Source organism: Talpa occidentalis, unplaced genomic scaffold (genome assembly GCF_014898055.3).
Source record: "Talpa occidentalis isolate TD23 unplaced genomic scaffold, MPIMG_talOcc4v2.1 talOcc4.7, whole genome shotgun sequence".
In the NCBI taxonomy this organism is placed as follows: Eukaryota; Metazoa; Chordata; class Mammalia; order Eulipotyphla; family Talpidae; genus Talpa; species Talpa occidentalis.
In genome coordinates, this window is record NW_023605083.1 from 108,292,348 (window position 1) to 108,309,050 (window position 16,703).

Consider the following 16,703-nt stretch of genomic DNA (forward strand, 5'->3'; position numbering starts at 1 on the left):
TGAATCTGTTCTATTTAAAACAAATATAGGAAGACAGACTCTACGTAAGTACTACAAAATCATCAGTGATCCTTTGGGTACTTTGCTTTCTCTTACCTTATGCTTTTTAGCAGCTTCTCTCTCACTATTTTGTCGATCTTTCTTCTCAGGAAAAAGGAATTCCTCATCTCCCTCAACAAATGCATATGGATCAATTTTAGGTTCTTGTTCTGTATCAGATGCTATTGCTGAAAGATACTGATTTTTAATTTGATATTGCTGCACTAATTCATCAGAAACTTTTAAAGGTTTCTTACATTGCACCATTAACCTGCATAAAAAAAAATTAAAAATTAATTCTATTTATTCTCCAAAAGAGCATAATACATTTCCAAAAAAAGTTAAATATCATGAAATTTTAGGAACTAGACATGATCTAATCTACAAGCCTTCATTTTACAAATGAAGAATCTGAGGCATAGAAAGGTTATGTGATTTATTAAAATCTCAAATTTAGCAATAGAGAAATGGAGGTAAACTTCAGGTCTCCTCCCTATAAATTCTTTCCATCAGTATATGTCTTTTGGTAATCTAGTCCATTCCCCAGTCCTCAAATAAAAGTTAAAGTCTCCAAGTCCATTCACTGAAAGGGAACTTTAAACATAAACTGCTCTAGGACAGAAAACTGCAAAATGTGAGATGAGACTTATACAATTTATACTTTTAAACAATGAAACTGATTACCTATTCCTATTGCCATGAGTAGATTTTTATATTATCAGGCTCTAGTTCCACATGGTGAATGATAAATGTATGTTTCTCTGTACGCTCCTAAAATAACCAGTAAAATGACAAAGGATAACATAACAAGAAGAGAGACAAGAATGAAACTGACAGAGCAGAGAAAATTGAAATCAAGGGTAATAGAATGATGCCACAACAAGCTGATCTACACCATAGTTCCTTAAAAAACACTAAGATTTTTCTATCTCTGAAGACCAGGTACTTAAATGTGAAAACAGAATAATTCCATTTTGGTTTGTATAAGATACTTCTAGACTCCCAAATTCATATTCCCTATGGTTTGCAGAGTGAGATCCCCATGCTGCCAGAAGAGTTGCCAGGCTTCTAATCAAATCATGCTCAATTCCTACAATGGCCACTTTTTTCAGTAAAAATCAAAGTTCTTATCAAAGTCTTCCATGATCTCTTTTTCCTCAATCCTACTATTCTACTCCCTCTCTCTCGCTGTTTCCAAAGGCTCTCAATTTTTCTCAAATAGGCCAGACACTGAAAGGGAACAGGTCTAGTTGTTCCCTTTGGAACATTCTCCCTCTCTTCGTTGGAGTGCTTTGTTAAAGCATCACTTACCCTGAAGACTTATTTAAAATTTTAACACACACAACTATCTTAACACTGAACTCCCTGCTCTATTTTTCTCCCCATATATACCACTTATCTTTTAACATGCTATAAAACTTGCTTATATTCACAGTTGGCTATCAATTCCCAATAGACTGTAAGTCTCTAAAAAGTCAGGGATCCTGTCTTTATTCAATGAATTGTCCCAAACGCCTAGAACATAGGGTAGCATATAATAGGTGCTCAATAAATAGTTGCTAAATGAATACATAGAATCTAAAAATGACACAGATTGAGATGTGCTTACATCCATAATCATAAATCACAGTATTTGTACAGTGATTATAAATTCTTTGACAGAGATATCATGTCTTATTAATCTATTCATCAATGCCTGGGACTAGAAGCACTCTATATCCGATAAACTAAGGGTAAAACACAAATTGTCATTGTTATTTCATGCTCCAGATTTATCCCCCAAACTAAAATCCTAACTGCAAAAACTTTCTTCCATGGAAACATAGTACTAAGACAATGGGGATGTTTTGGGACTAATGGACAGAACAGTTCTGTTTTATAAGTCAATAAACATTTCTTAAGAGTAGCTTTGTATTTCACCATATTAAACCCTAAATAAATGTGCTGAATTTATATCAACATAAACCTTTTTAAAATAGCATTTCTATCTACTTTAACATGTATTTTCTAGTTTAACATGTAAAATAACCGCATAAGAAATGAAGAGTATGCTCTCTGACTTTGATGTGGAAATTATTTAGAAAGAAATGGTTTCCTATGGTCTCATAGTAACAAGTTAGATTAGAGCTGGAATGATTTTAACTATACATATTGAAATAAGTAATCACAGAAGTATAAGAACCCACTCCCCCAGATTCCACTGACTTGAAAGACACTACTAGCTTTTTGGAGAGGTGAATAAAACAACTGTTTTTCCACACTAAGTTATATTTTGTCAGAAGCATAAAAAACTGCTGCATGTTTACATAAGTTAGTTGTTAAACTTAGTATGCAGTAACATTAAAAGGATTAATGATACTGCACTAGGCTCTATTAAGAATAAAAATTAGTAAACCAAATGCAATGTCCAAAGATGACTTCTTATTTTATTGAATGGTTTTCATAGACTTTGCAATACGCAAAGAATTTAAATGACGTCAATAATATCAAGACTCTCAAGCCACACAATAAATTAAAAAATATAAACTCTATATAGTACATATTCTATCATTTAAAACTCAAAAAAACGAGGAATGAAAATTGTGATTTTTTTAAAGAAATGCCAGATTTGGGCCTCCTTGGTGGTGCAAGGGGTGACATCTCAGCACTATGAAGCTATCAGCAACCACTACAGCACAAGTTCGCTCCCCGGCCAGGGAGCTGACCTACATGGCACAGAAGACCTCTCCTGTCTTGCCTGCTGCTCTCCTTAACAGTGTGTTTCAGTAGATCCACCTGCTCTGCTCCCACTGTCTCTGGAGAATCCTCTCATCCCAACCCCCACCTCTGGTCTACACCCCAGTTCTTGTATGCATAAATAAAAATAAATTTTTTTAAAATGTCAGATTAAAAACCTGTTATTTCATTACTATCCATTTTATAGTACATACTTTTGTGAACAGGAATACTTCCTATTCCCTTTTTTTTTTTTTTTGTTAATAGAGGCATGCTTTATTTATTTGCTATTCCCTTTTTTTTTTTTTTTTTTTTTTTAAAGATTTATTTATTTATTTATTCATTTATATAAGCACTTGGTACAGTCGGAAGCACGGGAGGGTGAGAGAATTCACCAGAGCCAGAGTGGAGAAGAGAACAGGCAGAGTGTCTAAGTACACTGCTGAGGGGAGCAGTGGGCGGCAGGAGAGGTCTGCGCACCATGTGGGACCCTCACCCAGCGGCCAGAGATCGAACCGGCCAGGGATCGAACCAGAGCTGCAGAGGCTTCGGGCAGCTTTGCAGCCCAGCGCTCAACTGCTGCGCCACCAGGGAGGCCCTATTCCCTTTTCTAAAGAAACTTTTACACATAGCCAGATAGTTAACTACAGAGATAGATTCAATCAGCTATAAAGCTAAATACAGACAAACTGGAAGAACAGGTACAGCCACGAACAGAAAACTCTCCAAAGCCCAAAGTGAATTTAACTTACATTATTAAAGAAGTTGTATCTTCTTTTTACTATAACAGTAACATACTATCTTGAAATGCACATGTAGACATTTAACATGGCTTATAATAGCATATGCTTGTATGTCTTTATTCAATAAAAATTCTTCCAGAGAAGGTATGACAATATTTTAAGGATCGACAATTATAGGAAATAAGCTACAGAAGGAAATATTAAGGAATAAATTCAATAAATCTCAGCAAATCTTATTTTTTAATAGCACTTTTCCAGTACTATCACCAGTATTTAAAATTAATCCTTAAACTGAATCAAGCTAACTGTGGAAAGTATAGCTTTCCGGCAATGTATCAAATAAAGACTTATTTAAAAGATTTAGAATACAACAAATCAAAAGTTTATTTCATCAGACTTCTTTTCAATGAAACAAAGTAACTGGAAACTATCGTTTAAGATCAAATAATGCATTCTACAACTGTATATATACACAATAAAAATCTGGTATATTCTTAATACAACATAGGAACTAGTTGTATCAATGAACACCTTACTACAAAACAAAACATAGTAACTATGCGTATGTATAGTTTCTTCTTTGCTCAGGGTTTAGAAAGATTTACCTCTGAATCAGAACTGCAGACTAGTAAGCAATCACAAATTCTACTAAAATTAAGCACAATTCCTTTGAAAAAAGATATTTAAAAACTAATATTTGACAGATATTATTTCATAAGCCTGTTCTAAAATAACTGCTAATAATACTAGAGAAATCAAAATTAATTATAAGTAAAATGTATACTATAGATATGTGTGTATCTTGTATGTGGGTTACATGCTATGGCTCACTCCCAACCTTCCTCTTCAACTAATTTCTAACAAATTAGAAAAGGAATTTTGTTTTAAAATTGCTGATGAAAAATTTGGCATAAACTACTACACATGGAGGTCTAAGAATATTCCGTACTAACTGATTAGACGGTCATCACCAACTAAAATTGATTAGGAAAATCAGGAGTATTGCTTCCTTTTGTTTATTAGCCTACTGTAAAAGCATAGTGCCATCCTTAAGCAGCAATGACAAACGCCATTTATACCAAATAGAAATTGAGTTTTCACTCCGAATCAATAAAACAAAGGCCTAAATTTCTCCTCCATCGTTTTCTAAAAAGGTATACACATGTACAAAGATACTATTTAAAAAAAGCTATTTCTTTATTTCTACCAATACATTCTTGTCCCTCTTTGCATTTTACATCTACTCTAACTGGGTTATTAAGAATTCCCTCTCCTGGGGCCTCCCTGGTGACCCAGGGGTTAAGTCTCAGAGCTATCACCACAACAGCCTACCTTATCAGCCTGAGTTCAAACCCCCGCCAGAGAGCTAACCTACATATGGTGCAGCACACCTCTTCTGTCTCACCCACTGCTCCCTTTAGCAGCATATTTCAGTAAATCTGCCTGCTCTACTCCCCACTCTGTCTCTGATGAATCCTCTTACCCACGCATACCTCTGGCCTACACCCCAGTTCTCCTATGCAAAAACTAAAAATCTTCAAAAAACAAAAACGAATTCCCTCTCCTAAGTTTCAGACACATGATCACAACTACCTGATGAAGTAGGCACACTTCAAACGAAATTCACAACTTTACAATGTATACTTATTACATGCACTACACAAAAGCATGGCTGATATCTATAATTTCCCAACCCTCTCCTTCAAAATAACAGTGGATTTAACTGTTTATATTATCTGATTAGGGTGCGGGGGAATTATGTAAATACTGCTATGTACTTGTTCTGAAATTTTATAATCTATCCAGAGATCTCATATCAACCTATACAGATTTCCTTTGCTTTTTATAGTGAATATGTTATTATTACTTCTTAGTCAGACTTTACTTACTTAACAAGATCGTAATTGCATTAAGGTATATGAATAGTTCTATTTTGAAGTACTACTTTAAAAAAAAAAACCATAAAAATTAATATTTGGTCCAAAGTGGGTAAAAATGATAGTAGAGATGCTTTCAAATAACAATTTCTCATCTTTCCCTCTAATGAAATAAATATGCTGGTCTTTAACAACGCTACTCCTATACTTTATTAGTCAACTGTCTGTAAAGTTCTTTAGTCTACTCCACAGCATCTATAAAATCCATACATTCCTAGTATCTTTTAAATTCCCCAATGAAGTCCCTGATGGTCCTAATCTATTCTAACAGATATCCAAACTGCTCTCCTTCATACACATACATACCTTAAATTCAAACAATCTTGCAATACTACTACTTGGGAATTACTAAAATCTTTACTTTCCAAAACCCTGTTATACTTCATCTACTTTGAAAATCTTGCAATACTGTCCCATCATCTCAAGGATAACCTATAAGCTTGCAAGTAGCATTTTGCCATTCCATTATATAGCCCTACCACAATTTTCAGCTCTCACTTATCATGATACACCAAACAACTAAGCAGCACCTTAAAACCTATCCATGTCAAACTACATAAGGCTTCTGGATCTCCATAAACGGAATTCAAATATTCCTTACTGTGGCTCTACACCCTTATGCATCTTATAAACATCTGCCAGAGAATTGAACATGATGTTTTCTATTAGCCTTCAATTTCATTTAATGGTAAGACCAAATTTGTTTTATAACTCAACAATGTCTTACAGTATCTTTCATTTAAGAGAAACTTCAGTTTTATTTGAACTGATTAAAATATATCTTTTAAGATTAAAAAAGATTATCTTTCTAAGGAAGGAGAATTGTAGGAGTTGCAACAGCCCTCTAATTAAGCTCATTAAAGTTAATTGCTATACATTTGAATATATTTTCAAAGCTCAAAGTATGGGAAAAACAGAAACTTACAATGACTGGGTAATACAAATTCACAAATTTATTTATGTAAAACAAACTAAGCTTCTGTACAGATTATGACTAGAAAAGGGATCAACCACATTTTATCTTAAAACTAGACTGATTCTATAAAGAATTTAAGAAGATTGTCTAAATGCCATCAAAAGAGCATAAACAGTAATTCACAGAATTTATTTTAATGATAGGGATATCATCTGACTTTGTCAACTGGTTTCACCTGCTTCTATGAGATGACAGATTTCAATACAGCATATCTTAAGTAATATTAATAGCAGCTACCCCTGAATTACTAAGTTATTCCAACAAGATCCTTTTCATTAGGGAGGAAAAAAAGAAACCATTTTAGAATAATACAAACACTAAAGATTACGCTAAGTATTTTAATGTGGTTTGGGTGGGGCTTATAAAGTATGAGGATACTCCCTATTGAAACTAATCAGTAAACATGCTTGGTCTATCAAATTTAATGACACTTTCTAGAATTCCAATTTCTACTAAAAGATATTCATGACATTAAAGCATTTCAACACAACATTTTGGGTATGACACTTCTTTTTTGTGGGGGCTATTCTATACACTAAGGTATATTTAGCAACATACTTGGTCTCTACCTACCAAACACCAGTAATACACCCAATTGTGACAACCAAAATTCTCTCTAGATATTGCCAAATGTGACCTGAGAGGTATGGGTTGTGGGGATAAGAAATTGCCCCAACTGAGAACTAGTATCATAGAAGAGTAACTCCAAGAAAAGGACAGAATCATCACAATGACTAAAACAAAAAACAAAAAAGTCTAACCTCCCAAGTATAGAACAATTATATCCATGTGTCTTAGTTCATATTGCAAGCCTCTGATGGCTGATTTTTTGGTGACATATACCATATTAAAATCTATTACAATTTTAAAAAAAGGGTTCTATCTAAAAGAGAATTGTGATACAATATACATTTTTAGTAGCTAGCATAACCAAAACAATACTCACATGAGACATAGAAGGAAAAAAAAAAAAAACCCTTTTATTTAATCTTTTTTGGTCTTTTCTATGAAGCAGAAAAAAGGGTGACCAGGAAGATGCAGAAGCATGTTATTTCCTTAATTTACACAATCATGACCCAGCACCATTCTACTTCTGCATGCTACCTTTCTAAAAATACACTTGTACTTTCTTCTCATTCTTATTGAGAAAAACGTCAAATAATGTTAGAACAGATTCTAAGGTTAAGTTGTATTTCCCTCTAAGGGACCTTGATTTCATTTTCAGATAAATGCTTATGTACACAAGCAACAAATACACCGATTTAAAGTCATGGTTTGAATTCTTGGATTTTATGAACATATGTGCCCATAAAAACTTATTCTTGAGTTTTTTAAGCTGAAATTTTTCACACCACATTTTTACATACATTAAATAAAAGAATATAACCTAGAAAGAAAAGGTTTAAAATCATAAAGTAACCTAAGACCATACTGTCATTTCATTCATCTAAACATGTGCTAAGTGTCTACTATGTTATTCGAAGGAGTATTTTTATGATGGAGCAACATATCAGTAAAGAAGAACATGCAGAGTCCTTGCCCTCTTAGAGCTTACATTCTAATAAGGAAAAGACCATTAACAAATACATAATTTCAGAAAATGATATAGAGGGAAACTATGTAAGCAGTATGCAGGTAGTGATTTGGGCATAAGGAGAGGCATTTAGATAGAACAGTCAAGGAAATATCTCCTGAGAAGGTAACTTTTGAGCAGGACTGAGTAATAAGTCTTGAGCTATTCCCCGCTTAGAAATGCAATGCTAAAGTCCATGAGGAAAGAGCTTAGCTTTTTAAAGAAATAATAAGAAAGCTGGTATAGCTAAATCAGGAACTGTCTTCCGTGATCATAAGGGTATTGTCAAGTCCCTCAATTACAAATGTAGATTTATCTTAATTAAAAAAAAACTAGCATACTTAAAAAATTCAAAGTGCTACATGAAAAACACAAGGTTTGTCTACTAAAACAATCAACAACAAATTTTAAAGGAGAATAAATCTCTAATGATAGGCAAAATAAGAGAGGCTATAAATGGATCAGACCAGGATACAAAAAAAAAAAGAAATCAATAAAACATAACAGATAAAGTTCAAAGTCCAGCATATACAAGAGGGGGCTCACAGGGAAACCATATAAATACAGGCTAATCAAACTGCCTAGAAAACCAGAAAAAAATTGTGGACTTACATTTCTAGACAGAAATTTAAAAAAAGCTGAAAATGGAGAGATAGAAAGGTTTCTTTTCTAAGGAAAATAAATAACCTGGGACAGCCAGAATCTGACAAGATGCATTCTGGAATTTTAGGGATGAGGCCTCCCCTCCAAAATATCCCCTAGTCTATTATCATAAAGCAAAATCTCTAAACTGACACATACACTAAACTAAGACATGTATTAAACAGGTTAAGGCTTCCCAATCAGTAAGATTCTGCCTATATACAAAATTCCCAATCAGCTCCTTTATTTCCTCACTCTAAAATATATGGAGGAAAAATAATTTTAAGGAAAATAATATATATATATATATATATATATATATATATTTATAGTGAGAAGCAACATAGTAAAAGAAAAGACCAAAACAAGACAAGTAATTCTTAAAAAAGAAAATTATAAGGCATTAAACAAGAATTTTTTTAAGTTTAGGAAAAATATTAAGACATCTAGAAAAAGCTAAAAGAAATAAGGAATCCAAAATGCAGAGGAAAAAAGACAAAAAATGAAAGGAAAACTATAAAAGCTCACCATCTGAATTATAGTTTCCAAAGATAACTGGGGGGGTGGGGGTAGTGGAAGAATTATCCAAGAAAAAGAATTTTCTCAGTCCTCTAAAATGCCCAGTCCAAGGGCAGAACATATATACCTACATATATTTTTATGAAATTTCAAAACTAACTTAAAGACCTTAAAAGATTCCTTTGATGATGGACTGCTAGAAGAAATATTGATATAATCAGTAGGTACTATTTGGCCTTGCACTGATAGTCAGTTTTAGTAACTGTATTTGTTTTGGTGGTTGATTTTCACCTTATAAAAATCCTATAAAAATGCAAAGGGGTTATAGGACAATAAATGTAGTTAGAACATAGAAAGTGAAGGAAGAGCTGAAAAAAAAATTTATTTCTGACCAAAGTAGATCATAAAGTGAACTGAGAAAGTAAACCACAGAATGGAGGACGTTATCTGTAGCACATACAACGAATATAAGATTAACAGAATATGCAAATAAGCTCGGGGGAAATGGAAAAGAAATGGACTAAAAATTATGTACAGGCAATTCACAATAGAGAAAATCCAAATATCCAATAAGTATTTAAATGTTGCTTAATACCTCACTAGGAATCTGGAAAACACATATTAAGACCTAAGATGCCATCTGATGTAACAGATTAATCAAAAAGTCTCATAATACCAAGTACCAAGGAAAATGTAGAACCACCACCACCATGTCTATTGCCAAGAGAGTAGATAAATGATGGTGTATTCATAAGAAAAAAATACTACAAAGCAATTGAAATGAATTAACTAGAGCTACATGTATAAAAACATGTATAGAATAGATAACAAATTCAGGACAGTGGAAGAAAGAAGAAAAATAGTACACGCGTTCTAACTGTATGCAAAATCCTTAAGTAGGTTGATGGACCAACTTAAATCCTTAAGGTGAATGATGGGTAAGTGTTATCATTTTCTCCACTTTTTTGTGACTTAAATATTTCATTATATAGAGGTTCCCTGAGGAAAAAACACAGTAAAGAAGTTATGCAAAATTAATACTCAGAAGATTTATTATTGTAAATCCTACCCTAAAACCAATTCTGGAATCCTAGTATTAAGAACTTACATTATTTCCACCCTTAAATGATAATAGTGACTATTAGAAAAAATACATACTCTGTAACTGATGTTACACTTTCCTGTCCAAAAGGTCCAACTGGATCATCCTTGAATTTATCACTTGGAAGCTGAGGTGGTAAAAATTCTACATCTTTTTTCTTTGGGACCTTGTAATACTTCCAGGCTATATTAGCTTCATCTTCTTCCAAGTTTACTGCTGTACCAACATATATTGTAGGTTCTACAGTTTCCTGAAATTGAGCTGGGAAAGACTGGGATAAACTGTCTATCCTATCTTCCATTGGTTTAGAAGGAACCAAAGGATCCGGTGTTGGCATTTGATAAAAATGTTGACTTTGAGGAGTTGAAGGTGTTTTAGTCACTCCTTCATCAACCACATCACATGGGTGAGGACTAAGTGGGGGTGGTTGAGGCGAATTTGCCATTTCGGTGCCCTGCATTTGAGGAGTTTTTGCTACATCATTAGTTCGGATGTTTGAAAATCTCACTTGACTGTCTGGTGCAGAGATTACAAGTCTTTGGTTGGCTGAATCTGTGTCCATGCCAACATCATCACTAATAGACACACGATGGTGAAAAGGAGTCAAGGGACGTTTCTGTGGTTTTTCACTCTTTTCTTGCTTTTCATTAGTCTTGTGCTTAGGAAGTACTTGTTGTTGTTGACTTAGAGATGGTGCTTGTCCTTGCTGTCCAGGATTTCTTGGTTTGAGATTTTTGTGCCTGAAAAGTTAAAATATAGGTTTAAAACTTATGATATCACTATCATATCAAACACACAAATAGACACTATTAGACACTTCAGATATCAATGTTTTCCATATATACTCCTAAAAGTAAAATAATCTGGGGGCCTCCCTGGTGGCTCAAGGGGTTAAGATGCAACCTATGTAGCTATCTGCAGCCACTGCAGCACGAGTTCGATCCCCGGCCAGGGAGCTACTACCCACATGGCGCAGCAGACATCTCCTGACTGGCCCGCTGCTCCCCTCAGCAGTGTATTTCAGTCAGTCTGCCTGTTCTGTTCCCCACTCTGTCTTTCATGAATCCTCTCACCCACCCCTCATACCTCTAGCCCATACTCCAGTTCTTGTATGCGCAAATAAATCTTTCCAAAAAAAAAAAAAAAAAAAAACTTTAAAAATAAAATAATGTGAATTTACACAGGGGGAAAATACCTAATGACCTAAAACTAAGAGCAGTCATAAAAATTCACCTATGACCTAAAACTAAGAGCACTTATAAAAATTCATAAGTCAATTATCACATGCTCATATTTTATATACTTAATGTGATTAGATAGCCAAAGATGGTCTGCATTACATAATCTAAATACTTAAGTATCTGAATAAATGCAAAGATAAAATTCTAATTATTTTAAGATAGAAAGGTATACAAAAAACTATGTACCTTTAAGATTTGCAAAGTCACTGACATTTAAGGATTTATTTTTTTGAACTAAGAAAACTAGAAAAAAATGTAGAGGTATATGAGTTAAAGTATTCAGTATTCATTAGCATATTTTAATTTTAAAATTTATTTTGTGAATGGTTTTGTTATATGAGAGATAATGGATAAATAAAGAAGAGTATTCAAAAGGGGTGGCAGGCACTTTTTCAAAGAACCCACTACTGAGGGAATATGCTAGGACAGCCATTTGTATAGAGCTTGGGACATCTTATTTTACATGTAGGGAAAAAGGCATGAAAGTGGTCAAGGAAAACAGGAGCTGTTAGTTATGTCTAACAGGGACAGCAGGGCCTCCCCAGTGGTGCAGCGGTTGAGCGCCGGGTTGCAAAGCTGCCCGCAGCCTCTGCAGCGCTGGCTCAATCCCCGGCTGCTCCCCCGCCACCGGAGGAGGGTCCCACATGGCACGCAGACCTCTCCTGCCGCCCGCCGCTCCCCTCAGCAGTGTGCTTCAGTCCTTCTGCCTGCTCTGCTCCCCGCTCTGGCTCTGGTGAATTCTCTCACCCTCCTGCGCTTCTGACTGTACCAAGTGCTTGTATAAATAAATAAATAAATAATCTTTAAAAATAAAAAATAAAAAAAAAAAATAAAGGAGACAGAAGTCCATTATGACCCTGACATCAAAATCAAAAACATTAAAAGAAAAATAGTACAGAACATCCTCAAGAACGTAGGTATAAAACCGTGAAAATATTAGCAACTCAACCCAGTAATAAATGATACTGTCCTGATGCCTACTTGTTTCCTGCCTTCTTTCTCTGCCTTTTTTTTTTTCAGTTTCTTAATAAAGGATAATAGATAAGGTAATAGATATCTTAATAAAGGAAAATAGCTAAGGACCAAATGAGACTTGTCCTAGGAAAGGTATAACAAAAGTTTAAAATCATATTAACAGAAAGAGAACCATATGATTATCTCAATAAATACAGAAAAAAAATACAATAAAATTCAGTAACTAGTCATATAAAAAGACTCAGCTAGCTGATAAAGGACATATATAAGAAAAAAAAAGAGGGCCTCCCTGGTGGCGCAAGGGGTTGAGCTCAGCACTATAAAGCAATATGCAGCCTCTGCAGCACGAGTTCAATCCATGGTCGGCCAGGGAGCAACCCACATTGTGCAGTACCCCTCTCCTGACACCCACTGTTCAATCTGCCTGTTTTTGCCTGTTTTGTTCCCCACTTTGTCTCTGGTGAATCCTCTCACCGCCCCCCACCCCCCCCTCAACCTCTGGCCTCTATCCCACCTCTTGTATGTATAAATTAATAAGTCTTTAAAAAAAAAGGAAAAAGATATGGTATATACATACAATAGAGTACTATTCAGCTATAAAAAGGGATGAAATCCCGTCATTTGCAACATGGATGGGCCTAGTGGGTGTTATGCTTAGCAAAATAAGCCAAATTGAGAACGACAAGCACCATATGATTTCACTCGTGTGGTATACAAAGAAAACAAACAGATAACTAAATAAACTCTTAGACTGTAAGACCAGTTAGTGGTTACCAAAAGGGAAGGAGGGCAGAGCGGGGGCAAATGGGAATAGAGGAGACAATTGTATGGGAAAGGATATAATTGGACTTTTGGAGGTGAACTTAATATAAAATACACACATTTATTTTCAATGATGAGTACCTGAAACTTATACAATGTTATCATGCAATGCCACTTCAATTCCCCAAAATGGGACACCTTTGAAAAACTACAGCTAATGTCATACTTTATGTATATAAAATAACAGGAAGCACACATGAAGCATTTTTGCTACATATCAAAGTACACTTGCTACTTTAACTGCATGAGTTACAAGCTGAACTAGGCATTTTTTCATGGAACACCACTTTTAAATTAAAAAAAATTTTAAGGGCCTCTCCTGGGGGCACACGTGGTTGAGTGCCGCACTGTGAAGCTGTCCGCAGCTTCTGCAGCACTGATTTGATCCGCAGACAGCCAGCGACGGTCCCACATGGCACAGCAGACCTCTCCTGTCGTGCCCACTGCTCCCCTCAGCAGTGTATTTCATCAGTCTGCCTGTTCTGTTCCCTGCTCTGTCTCTGGTGAATCCTCTCACCCTCCCACACATCTGGCCTGTGCCCCGGTTCTTGTATGTATAAATAAATAAATAAATAAATAAATAAATCTTAAAAAAAAATTTAACAGATGAACTACGGTTAATCCAGATTTGGTTATTTAGAAATTTTAGTTATTTGGTTCTCAAAAATAAACACAATGAGTTTGCCATTTTAAGGAAAAGTAAATTATAAAACAATGTTTTGATACTACACAATAAAATGTGCCAACATTCATATCTGCATAACTCAATGATTTTTCCAACTGACTGATGCATGATATAACAAAAGATGTATAAATTCAGTTTTTAGTGAAATGTAAGAATATGGCTTCAAATTCCATATTGCAACTAACCTTTAAGAAACAACCATCTGTCAGGCTTTCCTGGTGGCCTAAGTCTCAGTGCTATCACTGCTTCAGCCTGAGCTCAATCCAGGGCCAGGGAGCTAACCCACATGTGGCACAGCAGACCTCTCCTGTCTCGCCTGCTACTGTCCTTAGCAGTGTATTTCATAAATTTGTGTGTTCTGCTCCCCATTTTGTCTCTGGTGAATTAGGTTCACCCTCCCTCCCACCTGTGGTATACACCCTGGTTCTACACATAAAAAAAAACATAAAGAAAAAAGAAACAACTATTTGTCAAATTTGGGTGTAGTATCAAAGAATATTCATAATTACCTGTAAGACCTATTAAAATACTGTTCCCTTCTCCAACTGCAGTTATATATATAGGGCTGGATTTTCACATACTTCAACCAAGATAATACACAACAATAAAATGAATGGAGAAACAAGTGAGACTCCAGCTATGTTATTAAGTTCAACATCAAAGGGGTTTGCAAAACTATAAAACAATGCTACTCCTCTAACTTCCATTCAAGTATTACATTCATATTATGCACTAAGTTAATTGTTAATATGCACTAAGTTTACTGTTATTTTTAAATAAATCAATAGTACTTTAAAATTTTTCCAAAATGGATCTAAGTAGACATAATCTACTTAAAAGCAGTTTGGGTTTGGAGTCATCAATGATTTTCAAGACTGGTACTGAGCTCTGAGCAAAATTTTAAAAAATGGTAAAATTACCTAAGTAACTTAAGGAGCTATATGATCTCCATTAACCTGAGGTAAAGTATTTATTTGTATTCTGAGTACACAAGGAACGTGAAAAGTACACAGGGATATTCACTTGCTCTTCTATAAGGGTAAGAAACTATTAATTCATGTTAAATAATAATAGCAATGGCTCTCTCTACAATTTTGGTAACATTAAGTCACAGCCCTTTTCTTCTACATGGATCTTTTCCTTAAAAGTTAGGCTCTTTTATAGAATAACTGAATTTCATATTAGAAATCAATCAAGTTGAGGAATTTTTCGTGTTTTTTTTTTCTTGAGGAATTTTTCTTAATAAGTTGTCCTTAAAGCACAACTCAACAATTTCTTTATTCTTTTTCCTATTGATTAAAATTCCAACTATAGGGCCTCCCCGGTGGCGCAGTGGTTGAGCGCTGGGTTGCGAAGCTGCCCACAGCCTCTATGGCGCCGGTTCGATCCCCGGCTGCTCCCCGGACACTGGAGGAGGGTCCCACCTGGCGTGCAGACCTCTCCTGCCGCCCGCTGCTCCCCTCAGCAGTGTACTTCGGTCCTTCTGCCTGCTCTGCTCCCTGCTCTGGCTCTGGTGAATTCTCTCACCCTCCCGCACTTCTGACTGTACCCAGTGCATGTATAAAACAAAACAAGCAAACAAACAAACAAACAAATAAATAAATAAAACATGCCTCTATTTTAAAAAAAAAAAATCCAACTATAATGTTAACATTTGAAATTTATTGCATTATTTTGTATTTTATAGCTTGCTAAGTGTTATATTTTTATTTTCTTTTTGTTTTTAAACACTGTTCATTTTTTCACAATATAGGATTTCTCCCCTCAGGTGCAATCACCAGTTTCCCCACCACTAAAGTGCCCACAGTCCTCTACCACCTTCCCACATGCTCTCCTTTCCCCATTTAGTCTACCACTCTCCCTTCCACTCTATTCCTCTTAGATCTACAGGCCACTTAAGTGCTAATTTTTTTAAAAGATTTATTTATTTATACAAGAACTGGGCGCAGGAGGGTGAGAAAATTCACCAGAGACAGAGCGGGAACAGAACAGGCAGACAGACCAAAGACACTGCTGAGGGGAGCAGTGAGAGAGGCAGGAGAGGTCTGCCATGCCATGTGGGTATCTCCCTGGCTGGCCGGGGATTGAAACCTAGCTGCAGAGGCTGTGAACAACTTCACAGCGCTGAGCTCAATCTGCTGCGCCACCGGGAGGCCCTTAAGTGCTAATTTTTTAATGAACTCTCTAGCAGAACAAAGTCTAATGTAAATAAATGTACAATATTTAATGCCAAATAAGAGAGTTTTGTGGTACCCACTTACCATAATGGCAAAAAAGAATTTTAAGGGCAGTTTTCAGTTAAACAAAAGCAAACGGAGGCCAGTTTTTTTTTTTTTTTAAGTAATTTTTTTTTAAAGATTTATTCCTGCATACAAGAACCGGGGTACAAGCCAGATGGGCAGGAGAGTGAGAGGACTCACCAGAGACAGAGTGGGGAACAGAACAGGCAGACTGACTGAAATGCACTGCTGAGGGCAGCAGCGGGTGAGACAGGAGAGGTCTGCTGTGCCATGTGGGATTCTTGCCAGCCGGCCGGGATTGAACCCACACTGCAGAGGCTGCGGACAGCTTCACAGTGCTGTGCTCGGTGCTGTGCTCAACCGCCTGCGCCTCCAAGGGAGGCCCTGGTGGAAGCCAATAATCTAATATGCAAAAGTGGGAGTAAAGCTGGTAGAATCTTTTTGAAGTCTTAAGTATTTAAACAGCCCTCTACTCCACAATTCTCTATCACAAC

The 16,703-nt window shown here is 35.6% G+C and overlaps 1 protein-coding gene across 1 annotated transcript in view; it reads right to left on the reverse strand.

The window, feature by feature from the left end:
* Positions 1-16,703, reverse strand: part of MED13 (mediator complex subunit 13) — a 100,092-nt gene that overhangs the window by 46,145 nt on the left and 37,244 nt on the right. Inside the window, exons 9-10 of the mRNA XM_037494346.2 lie at positions 10,303-10,986; positions 97-310 (exon numbers count right to left, since the gene is read on the reverse strand). Of these exons, the coding sequence (XP_037350243.1) occupies positions 97-310; positions 10,303-10,986 (898 nt within the window). The remainder of the gene's footprint in view (positions 1-96; positions 311-10,302; positions 10,987-16,703) is intronic.